General features: G+C 39.2%; 2 protein-coding genes across 2 annotated transcripts; one reads left to right on the plus strand and one right to left on the minus strand.

Annotated features, from left to right (window-relative positions):
- LOC109821901 (uncharacterized mitochondrial protein AtMg00810-like) lies at positions 318-884 on the minus strand. Its single transcript, XM_020388058.1, has one exon. The coding sequence runs from the start codon at positions 882-884 to the stop codon at positions 318-320; it is 567 nt and encodes a 188-aa protein (XP_020243647.1).
- LOC109819641 (SAM50-like protein SPAC17C9.06) lies at positions 5,995-16,088 on the plus strand. The gene is made up of 4 exons (XM_020385428.1): positions 5,995-6,549; positions 12,912-13,397; positions 14,786-15,301; positions 15,642-16,088. The coding sequence occupies exons 1-4, from the start codon at positions 6,049-6,051 to the stop codon at positions 15,723-15,725; spliced, it is 1,587 nt and encodes a 528-aa protein (XP_020241017.1). The 5' UTR covers positions 5,995-6,048; the 3' UTR covers positions 15,726-16,088.

The following is a 16,492-nucleotide window of genomic DNA, read 5'->3' on the forward strand; positions in this document are numbered from 1 at the left end:
ATTAAATTATCAAAATAACTATGCCCACCTTATAATGCAAGAAAGTTGACTCTTGGAAATAAAATTATAGGATAAAAGAAGGGAATGACGTGATATTACTTCAAAACATAGCGAAGAGAAAGATTGGGAGTCAAAAACTGCTGGGAGGAAAGATGCTTCCCGAGTTTGTGGTGAAGTTATTGGTCTAATTACATGTTTGGCTAAAAAAAATCATGAAAATAAGAAAAAAAAAATCAAACTGATAAGAGAGGTGTAAAAAAAACACAAATATGGTATGGTTAAATTGCACTTAAATACGGTAAAGTTTTCCCACTCTGTCACTTAATATACCATAAGCTATATTTTGTGGCGGGAAAATACCACATGTTCATAATATTGGCCCCTTGATCTAGCTTCAGCTCTACCAACATGCTTTTCAGCCACATCAACTCCGCAACCCTCAAGGCCATGGCTCTGTACTCCGCTTCAGTTGTTGATCTTGCCACCACAAATTGCTTCTTGCTTTTCCAGGAGACCAAGTTGCCTCCTACAAATATGCAATATCCTGAGGTAGACCTCCTATCATCTCCGCAGCTAGCCCAATCTGAGTCACAGTAGCCCTCAATGTTCACATGACCACTCCTCTTGAATAGTAGCCCTTTGACATGGGCACCCTTCAGATACTTCAGGATCAGGTATACTACGTCCATATGACCCTTCCTCGTGTCATGCATGTAGCGGCTCACCACGCTCACAGCAAATGAGATGTCTGGACGTGTGTGACTCAGGTAGATCAACCTGCCAACTAGCCTCTGATATCTCTCACGATCAACTGGTTCTCCTGCCTCAACACTCAGCTTAAACCTCTGATCGATCGGTGTAGTAATAGGTTTGCACGCTAACATCCTTATCTCTGCAAGAAGATCCAGTGCATACTTCCTCTGGGAGAGAACAATCCCCTCCGCTCCATGAGTTATCTCTATCCCAAGAAAGTATCGAACCCGATCCAGATCCTTCACTTCAAATTCTTTGCTCAATCTCACATTGAGTTGTCATATTCGAATGATATAGGATCGTCATTGTTCGTGGGAAAATTTGTAATGAAAGAAACGAAAGAAAATATATTTGTATTCCTTTAATCTTAATTACAATTGGATTCCGATTACAAAAAAGAATGATCTGGATTCTCCCCTTTGTTTAAAACTGGGTTCTTCACGGTGGCGATGAAGTGCCTCCTTCGAATGCTCGCGTCGAATTTGCTCTTCGTTGACGATCCGAACGTCTTGATTCACTGGAACGATGTCTTCTCCTCACGGTTTGACACTGTGGAGAACTTGCAAAGCAAGTTTTAGAACTCTGAACGAGTTTAGAATAACTCTGTGAAAGAGTTGATTTGAACCGAAGATCGGTTAATAAGCCAATAACTCTGTGAAAGAGTTGATTTGAACCGAAGATCGGTTAATAAGCCAAGGCTAGAAGAAAGCTCCGGTGGTCGATCGTTGCTGAGGATGAACGTCGATCTCCCCCTCGCTGCCAAGCCAAAGATCTCCTCTTCGCTGCTCAAAAGAGGATCAATCCGAGCCAAGAAGTTCCAACCCCTAAACTGAATTGATTTTTAGTTATTTATAAAAGATTAAGGGGTGTAACTACCCCTTAAATCACTCCTCAGTGGGGTGTAACCGTCCCCAAATCGTGAGAAACAATTTTAAAACTGTTCAAGAGTTTAAGGGGTGCAATCCCTCCTAAAATCTCTCCATAATGGGGTGTAACCGACCCCATTAAGTGGAGATAAAACCGTATAGGTTATGTTTGAACCAGTCAAACACAAAAAACGCAGGTCTGACCCCCATGTTTTGATGTTGCAACGCAGGTTCGACTCCGGCGTTTTGATGTTGACACGCGGGGAGGACCTCCGCGTTTTGGTGTTGTAACGCAGATCCGACTCCAGCGTTTTGTTGCTGACACACGGGGAGGACCTCCGCGTTTTGGTGTTGACATACGGGGAGGATCCAAACCCTCCGCTTCAACTTCTTTTCCTTTTAAATTGAATTTGAAACAAGGTGACCACCAATCATTTGCTTGCTTAATGCTTGTTAGTGAGAGATAAAATATTAACAGAAAATTCCAATTCGAGTGTCATCCATCTTTGCCAAGGCCTTTTTTTATAATGATATGATAAGCTTTGATAGCATTCACATAGTCCTTTTATTTAATTTTTTGATGGGAGTTAACCACAATAGCTTATATTTGGTTTCACTTGAATTTATCACGTGTGTTATTAAATATTATTAACTCTCACCGAGTATCCTAATTTGATTTAAATTCTTTATTTTCATGGCCTCGGCTCTCTTTATTCCGCTAAAGACAGACTTTTCATTCACCTTACAAATTTTACTATAGAGCTCAAAGCGCACGGTGATTGGGCATAAGTCAAGTTGTAAAGCTCCTCTGTATTTTTTTTTTTTTAAATTAGCTTGAACAATCATTATAAAGCAGAAATCCTAATCAGACACCTCACCCATCAACATTCAATCTCCAATGCCCTTTCCTTATATTACAATGTAAAGGCTGAATTTAATCATATCTTTCACTAAATTAGTGACCTTGTCAAGTAAAACAGTGGCGTGCTTTCCACAAGGATCACATCTGACTATTCATTCCAGGGTATCAAAATTTAATCATAATCTCTATGCAGGATTTATCAATTCCTTAATCCTTATCATGATTGCATGCTCTTTTTTCGTCCAGTAAGATACCCAAGTCATGACTGGTGCTGCTCTTGATTTAACCAAAGATCCTAATACGAAAACCCAAAGTGGCAGTCCTCATCAACCCACGCATCCTACTCAACTCGAGCATTTCAACCAAACAAAACAAAATTGTAAATGAAGAATCCCAACGCCTATCCAACTAAAATCTAATCAAAACCCTCACCTCAGGCCTTCGAGAAGACCCCAATATCCCCCGTGAGCGGGTTCTTCGGCTCCAGAACCTCGATCACCACGTTCGCCGTCCCCGGGAGCTCCGGCGGCCCAGCGTCGAGCGTAATCGACACCGAATCAAACACATCCAACCTCTGCAACCTCACATTGGCGACGCTCGCAGCCCTCAGCAGCTCCTGCATCGTCCCCGCCGACCTGAACGCTTCGAGGACCTCGGCCTCGATCAGGGACTCATCGGTCCTGTTGTTGCCCTTGATGATCACGTCGTGGACTCGGATCCGGACTGGCCCGCTGCTGAGGCGGCGGAATAGGGTTTGGAGCTTCTCGCGCTGGGACGAGGGGGTTTCGTCCTCGTCCTCCTCTTCTTCGTCGAGGTCGTCAAACGGAGTTGCGGAAGTTGGAACTTGCAGAGGTTTAGTCCCACATCGACAAGCTGAGCAGACGAAGAGAGTGGGGGGTGGCTACAAGATAGCGAGCGGGTGCGGCATTAGACCATACTTACCTGGACGGGGTCCATGGGTGATCAAGAAGGCCCAGGCCTGGTTCAGTGGCCCACATTGCACTTTGTGGGAGCGCTGGACTACCATCTCCCCAAGTGGGAGAGTGGACGTCATAATTTGTTGCTGTGGGGGTACGCGCACGCGCGGCCCCTGCCCAATTCAAAGTTTCTTAAATTTTTAAACCCACCCATGGGCCGTGACGCAAGTTTGAGCCCAGTAGAACGCATCGACTTACGCAAGTTTGAGCCCAGTAGAACGCATCGACTTACGGAGCTCAGACGGATAGACTAATTTAATTTTCCATTTTTGAACAGAATTTAGGACTTTTTATCCAGCCTCAGTAGGAGTTTTGATGGTGTTTACTTTGTTTCGGATTTGTACAGAAAAAGAACGAAAAAGTAAAAGCAGAAATGCTAGCTGAAAAATTGAAGTTCTTTATGGGGGATAATTCCAAAGATTATTTCTTCAGAAAATAGCTATTATTCTATCGAAGAAAATAGCTCTATAGTTGCGTTATTATTCTATCAACATAATGATAAGGTTACAGAAACCATCTATGGTGTTGAACTACCTGTGAACAAAACTAATTTGATTTCTCTTAAAATCTATAATCTGTTATATTAAAATAGATATCACTGGCTGCGGGAATAACAAAGGAGAATTGCTTAGTCTCTGCTCTTACTATTAATATTATCCTCCTATTTTTTTTAATGTTCTTTAGCCCCTCCTTTTTGAAAAAAATATGGCCAAGCCCCTCCATCATGATTCCAGCTCATTTCAGCACTTGATTAATAGACATGCCAGCTCATGATTAGACATATCAGCTGATTTAAATCCCGAATTTACCCTCATCTTTCTTATGTCAGTGGATGTTAACTCTTTTCTGAAAAATGTTAACTCTTTTCTGTAACATGTTAACTCTTTTCGGTAACATGTTAACTCTTTTCTGTAAAATGTTAACTCTTTTCTGTAACATGTTAACTTTTTTCTGTAAAATGTTAACTTTTTTCTGTAACATGTTAACCCTTACAGATAACATGTTAATTCTTACAACTAACATGTTAACTCTTACAGCTAACATGTTAACTCTAACAACTAACATGTTACAGAAAAAAGTTAACAGTTAATAGAAAAGAGTTAACATGTTACAGAAAAGAGTTAACATGTTACAGAAAAAGAGTTAACATTAATGTGCCCACGCGAAGTTTCTCGGGACGCGCTGGCGACGGAGCGGGGAAGGGGCAAAGGAGGACCGGAGGAGGAGGAAGGAGGTGCATCGGGGGAGGGAGACAGGAGTGCATCGGGGAGGAGACGGGGGGGGGAGGCGAGGGAGGTGCAGCGTGGGAGGGAGGCGGTGAGGAGGAGGAGGGAGCTGTAGGGGGGAGGCGGGGGGGGGAGCGTAGGGAGGTGTTAGCGGGAGGGGAGGGAGGCGGGGCGGAGGCAGAGGGGGAACGGAGGAGGAGGAGGGGTGTGTAGGGGAGGGTAAAATGGGGATTGTGTATAAAGTTTGCATAGGAACTTGGGGAGAGGGGCTTTTAATAATTTTTTCAAAAAGGTGGGGCTGCAGCACATGTTTGAAAGTTGGGGGGCTAGAGCATATTGAAAATATAAATTTGGGGCATTGAAGCACACCTTATAATGCAAGAAAGTCGACTCTTGGATATAAAATTATGGGACAAAAGAAGGGAATGACATGATATTACTTCAAAATATATCAAAATATAGCGAAGAGAAAGATTGGGAGTCAAAAAACTACTGGGAGGAAAGATGCTTCCCGAGCTTGTGGCTAAGTTATTGGTCTAATTACATGTTTGGCTCAAAAAAAAAAAAAACGTCAAAACTAGAAAAAAAATCAAATTGATAAGAGAGGCGTATGAAAAATACAAATATGGTATGGTTAAATCGCACTTAAATACCGTAAAGTTTTCCCGCTCCGTCACTTAATATACCATAAGCTATATTTTGTGGCGGGAAAAAACCACATGTTCATAATATTAGTACTATCGATCATGCAAACATGAACTTTTTCACTCCAATATTCCCATATGTCACCAACATTCTCTGACTTTTATAACTTTCCGACAATTAATATTTTTATTAAATTTATCATTAGACATATCCGAAGTCTATTTTAAAGTAGAGTTAAGATAAGTTTGAATAATATTTTTGGTTGATTAATATCAAATTTAACAAATTCTAATAGTTAAAAAGCTCTAAAATCGTGTCATAGAGAAACATTCAAGTAAAAATTTTCACGTTTGCAAGACCGACGGTTCCAACGTGTAAAAATTATAGTAACTTATAGTATTTTTCTCCACAAAATGCATTTACGTATATACGGCAAAACTGGTAAAGTTTGTAGTATTTTGAGTGAACTTTAGCCATCTGGTGATTTAGCCAGCTGATAAAGGTGTAAATGATCAACCTATCTGTACGCGCATCCCGGCCCATTGACGGCCCAAAGTTAACTAATATATTGACATTCGGCCCATTCATATGAGCCGCGTCCTGGCCCCTGAACCGTACCCGGTTCAATCTGATTGTTCCTAAAACCAAAAAGAGCCCGTTCCCCAAAACAGCCCTCATCAGTCCCCTGTAAAGCTTCTCTCTCTCTCTCCGTCTCTCTCATGGCGACCTCCGAAGAACAAAACCCTAACCCTAACCCCGAAAAACCCCCAGAAGAAGAAGAAGAGCAAGATCCCGAAGAAAACGGCGACGATGAGCTCGACTACGACGACGACGACGACCTCGACGAAGAAGAGGAGGACGAGGACGAAACCCCCTCGTCCCAGCGCGAGAAGCTCCAAACCCTATTCCGCCGCCTCAGCAGCGGGCCAGTCCGGATCCGAGTCCACGACGTGATCATCAAGGGCAACAACAGGACCGATGAGTCCCTGATCGAGGCCGAGGTCCTCGAAGCGTTCAGGTCGGCGGAGACGATGCAGGAGCTGCTGAGGGCTGCGAGCGTCGCCAATGTGAGGCTGCAGAGGTTGGATGTGTTTGATTCGGTGTCGATTACGCTCGACGCCGGGCCGCAGGAGCTCCCGGGGACGGCGAATGTGGTGATCGAGGTTCTGGAGCCGAAGAACCCGCTCACGGGGGATATTGGGGTCTTCTCGAAGCCTGAGGTGAGGGTTTTGATTAGATTTTAGTTGGATAGACGTTGGGATTCTTCATTTACAATTTTGTTTTGTTTGGTTGCAATGTATGTCTGACTTGCTCACGTTAGAATCAGATATTTTAGTGGATGAGTTGGAAATTAGCGAAACTCACTCACACCCATAGAGACCGTGACTGTTATGAAGTGCATTTGAAATGCTCGACTTGAGTAGGATGTGTGGGTTGATAAGGACTGCCACTTTGGGTTTTCGTATTAGGATCTTTGGTTAAATCAAGAGTAGCACCAGTCATGACTCGGGTATCTTACTGGACGAAAAAGAACATGCAATCGTGATAAGGATTAAGGAATTGATATATCCTGCATAGTGATTATGATTAAATATTGATACCTAAAATGAATAGTCAGATGTGATCATTGTGGAAAGCACACCACTGTTTTACTTGACAAGGTCACTGATTTAGTGAAAGATATGATTAAATTTAGCCTTTACATTGTAATATAAGGAAAGGGCGTTGGAGATTGAATGTTGATGGGTGAGGTGTCTGATTAGGATTTCTGCTATATAATGATTGTTCAAGCTAATTTTTTCCAAAAAAAAATACAGAGGAGTATTACAACTTGACTTATGCCCAATCACCATGAGCTTTGAACTCTATAGTAAAATTTGTAAGGTGAATGAAAAATCTGTCTTTAGCAGAATAAAGAGAGCCGAGGCCGTGAAAATAAAGAATTTAAATCAAATTAGGATATTCGGTGAGAGTTAATAACATTTAATAATACGCGTGATAAATTCAAGTGAAACCAAATATAAGCTATTGTGGTTAACTCCCATCAAAAAAGTAAATAAAAGGACTGCGAATTCTATCAAAGCTTATCATATCATTATAAAAAAAGGCCTTGGCAAAGATGGATGACACTCGAATTGGAATTTGCTGTTAATATTTTATCTCTCACTAACAAGCATTAAGCAAGCAAGTGATTGGTGGTCATCTTGTTTCAAATTCAATTTAAAAGGAAAAGAAGTTGAAGCGGAGGGTTTGGATCCAAACCACCGCTTAACAATTAAAGGGATGGGTGATAGAACAGAGCATCAAGAAGATAAAATCAAAGAGACAAAGTATATAAGTTTGGATTTGATCTCATCAAAGAGAAAAAAAATCACCAGCGACCTTCGTTCTCCCTCTGCTGGTTACAAAAAAAAAAGGCCAAGAAAAATTCTCAGCCTCCTCTCTTAGCTAGCCTAGGTATTTTAATGCTCTCTGTGATCTCCATTCTTCATTTACAATTTTGTTTTGTTTGGTTGCAATGTATGTCTGACTTGCTCACGTTAGAATCAGATATTTTAGTGGATGAGTTGGAAATTAGCGAAACTCACTCACACCCATAGAGACCGTGACTGTTATGAAGTGCATTTGAAATGCTCGACTTGAGTAGGATGTGTGGGTTGATAAGGACTGCCACTTTGGGTTTTCGTATTAGGATCTTTGGTTAAATCAAGAGTAGCACCAGTCATGACTCGGGTATCTTACTGGACGAAAAAGAACATGCAATCGTGATAAGGATTAAGGAATTGATATATCCTGCATAGTGATTATGATTAAATATTGATACCTAAAATGAATAGTCAGATGTGATCATTGTGGAAAGCACACCACTGTTTTACTTGACAAGGTCACTGATTTAGTGAAAGATATGATTAAATTTAGCCTTTACATTGTAATATAAGGAAAGGGCGTTGGAGATTGAATGTTGATGGGTGAGGTGTCTGATTAGGATTTCTGCTATATAATGATTGTTCAAGCTAATTTTTTCCAAAAAAAAATACAGAGGAGTATTACAACTTGACTTATGCCCAATCACCATGAGCTTTGAACTCTATAGTAAAATTTGTAAGGTGAATGAAAAATCTGTCTTTAGCAGAATAAAGAGAGCCGAGGCCGTGAAAATAAAGAATTTAAATCAAATTAGGATATTCGGTGAGAGTTAATAACATTTAATAATACGCGTGATAAATTCAAGTGAAACCAAATATAAGCTATTGTGGTTAACTCCCATCAAAAAAGTAAATAAAAGGACTGCGAATTCTATCAAAGCTTATCATATCATTATAAAAAAAGGCCTTGGCAAAGATGGATGACACTCGAATTGGAATTTGCTGTTAATATTTTATCTCTCACTAACAAGCATTAAGCAAGCAAGTGATTGGTGGTCATCTTGTTTCAAATTCAATTTAAAAGGAAAAGAAGTTGAAGCGGAGGGTTTGGATCCAAACCACCGCTTAACAATTAAAGGGATGGGTGATAGAACAGAGCATCAAGAAGATAAAATCAAAGAGACAAAGTATATAAGTTTGGATTTGATCTCATCAAAGAGAAAAAAAATCACCAGCGACCTTCGTTCTCCCTCTGCTGGTTACAAAAAAAAAAGGCCAAGAAAAATTCTCAGCCTCCTCTCTTAGCTAGCCTAGGTATCCCTTACTGCTGATTAATCAAGATAAATAACAAATAGATATGGAGTCCCTGTCCTGCACTTCAGGGTCTCTGCATTCTTCTGGAGTCCCTGTACTCCTCAGAGTCTTTGCACTCTTTTGGAATCCCTGTACTCCCCTTTAATTTGAGTCTCCCTTACTGCTGATTAATCAAGATAAATAACAAATAGATATGGAGTCCCTGTCCTGCACTTCAGGGTCTCTGCATTCTTCTGGAGTCCCTGTACTCCTCAGAGTCTTTGCACTCTTTTGGAATCCCTGTACTCCCCTTTAATTTGAGTCTTTGCACTCATCTATAGAGTCTTTGTACTTTTTTAGAGTCCCTGCACTCCCCAATCCGAATCTCGGCAATCATTCAGAGTCCCTATACTCACCATGTTCATTATTGTCTTCGATTTGGAATTTTGATGATTATTTTTAGATACAAATTGCAAAGAGTGCAAAAATATTATTTGATTCTACTTTGTAAAAAAAATAAAAAAAAGATTAAGAATAGAGTACTCCTTTTTATGTGAATAACCACATCGAATCGCTCCGAAGGTATTAACATGATAATTGGTACAGAACAAGAAAATTATGAATTAAAGAAAACGGGTTTTTTGGAGCGCATGATCAACACCGAATTGCTCTGAAAATATTAACGAAGTAAATTGGATTCATGCAAAAAGAAAAAAAAAGAGATGGAAAAAACTATGAATTAAAGGGATTCGTGTTATTACGGCCTGATAGTTGATAAGTGAAATTATGTATACCTTTGGGTGGCAATCTCGTCAACTCCTTACAAGTCTCTATTGAGCAAATCCGCTTAGCTCCAAGGTGATGTTGATTCTCAATACTCCAAGCCTATAGCCATACTGTTAATTTATAGAGCTTTCTAAGAATTTGAATGAGAAAAGAATTATAATTTGATGGGGATCTCAAAGAGGCTCTACATGTTGAGTGTTTAAAATTGAATTCTTAGAATACACTAAAACCACCCCTTTGTAAAGGAACTGCCATGGCTAGCATTAGCTCAAATTTGTTGTAAAAAAAATCATAACAGTCCCAAATGATTGTAGATAAGTCTTTATAGAAAAATCCCAGTTATCACAATCGATCTCATATGCAAATTTTGTAAATTACAAACAGGCCTCTGGATTTTGGGAACTTTATAAAAGCCCCCTCCAAATCTCTGTAAATTTGTAGTTTGCACCTTAGTAAAACTACAACAATTGCTGTTTCGTCCCTGACAAATCCAGAAACTGCAAAACAATCCAGAATTTACAGTTTACTCTTTGGAAAATTACAGAAATTGCATTTAAGCTAAGAAACTGCAAAACAGTCCAAAATTTGCAGTTTATACCCTGGAAAACTGCAAAAATTACATTTCAGTCTAGTTTTGCAATCCAGTTAGAAATTGCACTGTGCCCCCCTGAAAAGTTCAGAAATTGCAGAAATTGTGTTTTAGTCCCTAAAATACAGAAATTGCATTTCCACCTCCTGTAAAATTTAGAAATTGCAAAAATTGCGCGTTCGTCTATAAACTTCCATGAATTGCGGATTGATCCCTCAAAATGTTAAAAACACAGATAAATTCAAGAAAATACGAAAGTCACCAAAAATCGACAGACCTCTACGCCCCTAAACTAGATTAAAATTTGCTCAGAAAGAAAATACTAGAAAATAAAATCCAGTGCAAAAGAAATGCAACATATTTGTGTAAAAAAATGTACACAATCAAAATCAGAAGGTTCAATTGTGTATACCTCCTAAATAGTTAAACTAGTCAGAATGCACAATTCAAGGAAAATACCAAATTTAACCTCCATGTCGTTAGATTGGAAAATATCAAACTTGTCATCTACGTCATTAAATTAAACTAGACTAAATTTTAAATTTGACCTCTACGTTGTTAAACTGGAACAAATCAAAATTTGACCTCTATGTCGTTAAACTGGACTAAATTCCAAATTGACCGCCAACTCTCTAACTGTGCCAAACCAAATTTGACCTCTATGCCACTAAACTGGAACCGAGACCAAATTTGATCTCCACGTCGTTAAACTGGGCAAGGTCTCAAAACTGACCTTAGCGTCGTTAAACTGGGCAGAATTCCAAAATTGACCTCTATGTCGCTAAACTCGGCTAAATTTCAAAATTGACCTCCAAGTTGTTAAATGGGGCAAAATTCCAAAATTAACCTCTACGTCATTAAACTGGGCCAATTTCTAAATTTATTCATGTTACTAAACAGGGCTCAGAATCCAAATTCCACTTCACATCTCTAAGGCGCACCTGAATCCAAATTCAATTGTCACATCCCTAGTCTAAGTTTTTATATGAGAATTTGTACGGCAGTATGCCCCTGCCCCCGGTTAAGCCAAGTATATGATCTTTTTTTAAATAAAATTATGGTGCTTTCTTGCCTTATGAATTTACTTTTATTTTGATGAAATTTATTTGACTCTTAATTGATGGTTTCTTTCTTTAGAAAGGGTAATTAGCAATGACTCTTGCGTCCATTGGAAACCATGAATCCATATAAAAATTAAAACCCTCTCCCGTAGGGTGAATTTGACGGAATAAACATGCAAACCAAAGTTATCTAACTTAATTGGATGTGCCCTATACACAACTAGTTAAGATAGACAATTTTGATCCCACAATGATGTTTTGAGTAGAAACTAATCTACCATTGAAGTTGCAAGTGTATTTCAGGCCCAATTTACCAGGTTTGAACCAGTAATCGGGTTAACTTGTTCAGTTAGATTTATTTACTTGCTCACAGCCTCACAATGTTGATTCTATGGAGTGATTTGTTTCTTAGAATCTGATATTATGGAGGGCATATTTGCTGACATGTACGTGATGAACCATATTTTATAGCATCTTGGATATTACTTTCAGAAGTCCCTGCATTCCTACACACATGCACACATTTTTGCCTGCATGCTCAAATAACTCGTACACAACAAGGGAATCTAAGGTTATTCATAGAATATCGTTCAGGCATAACTGATGGCAGAGAAGAGGTCATATTGACAGATAAATGCCTGATGAAGTAATTGTCAAATTACCTTATGTATTGACATCAGTGCAGATTTTGCTGATATCGTAATTGCCAGAACTTATTTTGTCGCTAGCTATTCTTTTATTGTGTACGCTTTTGTGTGCATGCAGACATTCACTACACAGACAAAGAGGAAGGGGAGAGGGAGGCTGAGGTCATTCCTGGATATTTAGCTGATGCACACCTAATGTAATATTTGGTATAGCACCTTGAGGGAGGGAGGGACACTAAGGCCATTCAGGGCACAGCTTTGTTATACTCCTGATAAAGTAATTGTTAGAACACCTTAAGGGAGGGACAGAGGTAGGAAGGGAGGCGCAAGTCATTGAGGGCATATTTTGCTGATGTACGCCTAATGTAGAAACTATTAGGACACCTTGTATAACACAGCTTGCTCGTGCGGACCTGTATTCCGCTGTGTGCCCGTGTACATATACATATATTCCATGTATGCAGACTGATCAATTTTTAACAAGGTTTTCATTATTGTTGTCTAAATATATTACCACATCATGTAACGTTTCTTTTATGATGTAGCTAAATATGAATATCATCTGTAAACGCTAATTGATTCTTGTATTTGCTGATTATCATGTTTTAAAATCACGAAAAGATGGTGATTGGTGACTTCTCTCGTCTGATCTTTCGTTTATCGTTCTGCCTTATCATAGCTAAATAGTTCTGATAAGCCACTTATTAGATGACAATCAAAGCATATAATTTTCCGACAGAATGTTCTATGAGAACAATTCATGTACGTTCCCATTAGATGCCATTTAGTAAATGTTTACTTCTGTACAGTTTATAACCTTTGGAACAACTTTTTTGGCAGGCCAAAACTTGGTCGTTAGAAGGATCTCTCAAGTTGAAAAACCCTTTTGGCTATGCTGACATTTGGGACCTATCTGGATCGTATGGCTGGGACCAGACAACAGAAGTAAGTGCTGGGGTTTCCTTGCCCAGATTCAAGGCAATACCAACTCCTTTATCAGCTCGAGTATCATTACTTTCTCAAGACTGGTTGAAGTTCTCATCATATAAAGAACACCTCTTAGGTGTTTCTTTTGGTTTACTCTCAACTAGGAACCATGATTTGGCGTACAGTCTTACATGGCGGCATTTAACTGATCCACTACGCATGGCATCCAAGTCTACAAGGAGGCAATTAGGGCATAGTCTTCTCTCCTCAATAAAGTATACTTACAAACTTGATCGCAGAGATTCACAGATGAGGCCGACAAAGGGATATGCCTTCCTAACTTCAACGCAAGTTAGTGGGCTTGGACCAGATAGTAAGGCCTTGAGGTTCATACGACAGGTTAAACTCTTGCTTTCTTTTTAATTATGAAACTGTCATTCTGTTGCCATACCTCCCCCCTGCTTCACATTTAAAAGTTTAATATTTGCAAACTCTAATAATTATTCAGTCATACAAAATGTTTTTGTCCTAGTCAGTTGAGGTCAGAAAAGCCATTTTGCTTGTGCTCAGTGTATAGCTGCAACTGTGAGCTGTGCAGATTGCAAAGAAAATTTGAATCTAAGCTAGATCCTTCTGAGTATATCATGTGCATTTGTAGTTATAAATCTAAGAACACAGGCTCTTGCTTATAACTTTGGCTCTTATAGTTCTAGCTGTTATTCACTATCATACGGAGGCTTAGTTTGGTATCAATTTTAAAGTTTAGGTTGCTTCTATTAAAGTATGCATGAGAATGCACTGTTTGGTCTTCCTTTTTGATGTCTCACTCATGCTTTTACTTTGTTTTGATTTTGATTGCACATTGGAGAATCATTATTTCTCTTGTGTGTTTATGCGATAATGTTACACATGGCTCCCTAAGGTATATACTATTGCTAGCTGTATTTCACCAGTGACTTGAAATTTTCAATCTTTAAGTGGTTTTGTGATTTTGCTATCAAAAAGTCATTAAGTAGCCATTATTTTTTACGATGAGAGCATGGGATGATGACAGATTATCCCTGGATGGTTGAAATTTCTTTATTCATAATCAGATTGGAGATTGTTAATTAGTTTGATAATCTTGAGCTTGTACTTAGTTAGGCTTTCTTTGGGAGTCAAAACAAGGGTTTCTTGTGAACCCAGCAATGTAAGTTGACAGACATGCTTTAAGCAGAAGAGTTAATGCGATGAGGCTATGGAAAAGAACGGTTCAGACTCTCTCTACATAGTTTCTTTGAGAATCTATGCAAACTAGTACGAAACCAATGGTTATTTACCCCCAGTATAGTCAATGATATACCTAATCAGTGGCACTGGTTATTTGACCATGGAAGTATGATATTTTCTATAGTTTTTTTAGTTAATTGGACTCATAAATCTTAAGATCAGTGTTAATTTTGACATGAAAAAGTCCAATTTGTAGTCAGTAATTAGGTTTGAGCAAAAGGAGGCCACCCATAAGCATCTTGCTAGAATACAAGGACAACAAAGAGCAGACAAGGCAAATGTAAAATGAACGATGACAGTGTTCAGTGTTCGAGAAAGTCATCATGAGAATTTTGTTTTAATAGTTTAGCTTTTCCTTGGATTTATTTTATCTAGTGTATTTGAGACGAAAAATTGTTCAATCATATGTTAATATTCTGGCCTGCTTACTCGTATGCCATTAATTCCACAGAATTCGGTAAACTCTACTTATATAAGAATTTCTTAACTTCATAAACTCTCTCTTCTACTTGTAACAGGAGTTTGATCTCCGCGCAGCTCTACCCTTGGGCTTCTTGAACAGCGCGCTCAACTTTGGAGTTGCTGCAGGTGCTATTATGCCTTGGGGAAGTGGATTCCGTACTTTACCCTCTCCTCTTCCAGATCGATTCCACATCGGTGGTAGTACTTCTCCAGTCTGCACTTTGGGGGGTCCCACCTCCTTGTTAGGGTTCAGAACTCGAGGATTAGGGCCAACTGATTTGAGAAGGTTAATTCCAAGAACCTCTGATGATCCTGACTCCCAATCCTCTCCTGAACTGGACGTTCTTGGTGGTGATATTGCAATTACCGCATTTGCTGACCTCTCTTTTGATTTACCACTTGAGATTCTAAGGAAAACAGGAATTCATGGTCATGTTTTTGCAACTGCTGGTAATCTAGCTAAAATAACAGAGGGTGAGATCAATAGCTTTTCCCTCCAGAATCTTTGGAGCACAGCTCGGAGCTCAATAGGTATTGGGATGATTGTCCCTACGAAGTTGTTCAGGATGGAGGTTTGTGCTTTCTCCCTTCAAACCTATGATTATGGGGTTAATTGCTGATGGACCCCCTGTACTATCGCCAAATTGCGGATAGACCTCCTGTAGTTCTACTGTTGCAAATACACTCCATAAGTGAATTTTTTTGACTCTTTTACCCTAGAGAAAGACATTTTTATTGTTTGACAAATTGACCTCCTGAGGGTAAAAGAGTCAAAATATTAAATCTGCAACAATCTACAGGGAGTTTATCTGCAATTGTGCGATAATACCAGGGGGCCAATCCATGACTAGCCCTCGTGGTTAAATTCCCGGAAAAGACTCTTTTCACTGACCTTTGGGGTTTTGATTTCAGATAAACTACTGTCACATTCTGAAAAAATCCGAGCAAGACCGAGCAAAGACTGGTGTTCAGTTCAGCTTCTCTGCTACTTCTTAGCAGAAGTGATACAGTTGGTTGTGATTGAGAAGCGCAATGCTGATATTTACACAATAAATTTGATGTTACTGGTTGGATGCTCATTTGTATAAGGAATTTTGGTTTCATTTGTTGCGAGACCACGAATAAGCCATTGAGTTGATAGGAAAAATCCAGTACCTTTTCTTGGTCAAAATGCATCCATCTATTATTCCCCCGGATCAGCTCTGATGTGTATGAAGATTTCAAGAGCCTGTGACTTTTTATTCATCTTGTTTTTGCTTCTTGCCAGAGGGGTTGATTGTCTCAAGAAGATTTTTAAAACGTTTTCCATTATGTGCGAAGGAAAAACCTAGTGATGGATTTGGTTGGAACTTGATCTCATTTTTTCAGCTGTTAATCTTATCTTTACTCTGAAGTTCAAGCTTCTCTGTGCAGCCCTTTATCAAAGCTGGCTGCATGTAAATTAAGCTCGTCTGTTTTAGCATAGTAACCATGCTTATGATCATGGTTATTGGCTTCTTGACCCAGGAGTTAAAATTCAATATCACCAGAATTTTTGGTTCCAGTGATAACTACACTATTTCTTCTATACTACGAGAGAGAAAAATGTGTCGTTTATTCTTATCTCTTTTGCTGTGTAAAGAAGAGTAGTGTAGTTATCATTAGATGTCTGTGGATATTATACTGCATCAAATGCTACAAGTTTTCAAAATATAAAATTTCAAATTTTGAGATCCAAGTTTTAGATTATTGCCTGTACCGTATAGTCTATTATAAATTCGACA

The sequence above is a fragment of the Asparagus officinalis genome, chromosome 8 (genome assembly GCF_001876935.1).
Source record: "Asparagus officinalis chromosome 8, Aspof.V1, whole genome shotgun sequence".
NCBI classification, from domain to species: Eukaryota; Viridiplantae; Streptophyta; class Magnoliopsida; order Asparagales; family Asparagaceae; genus Asparagus; species Asparagus officinalis.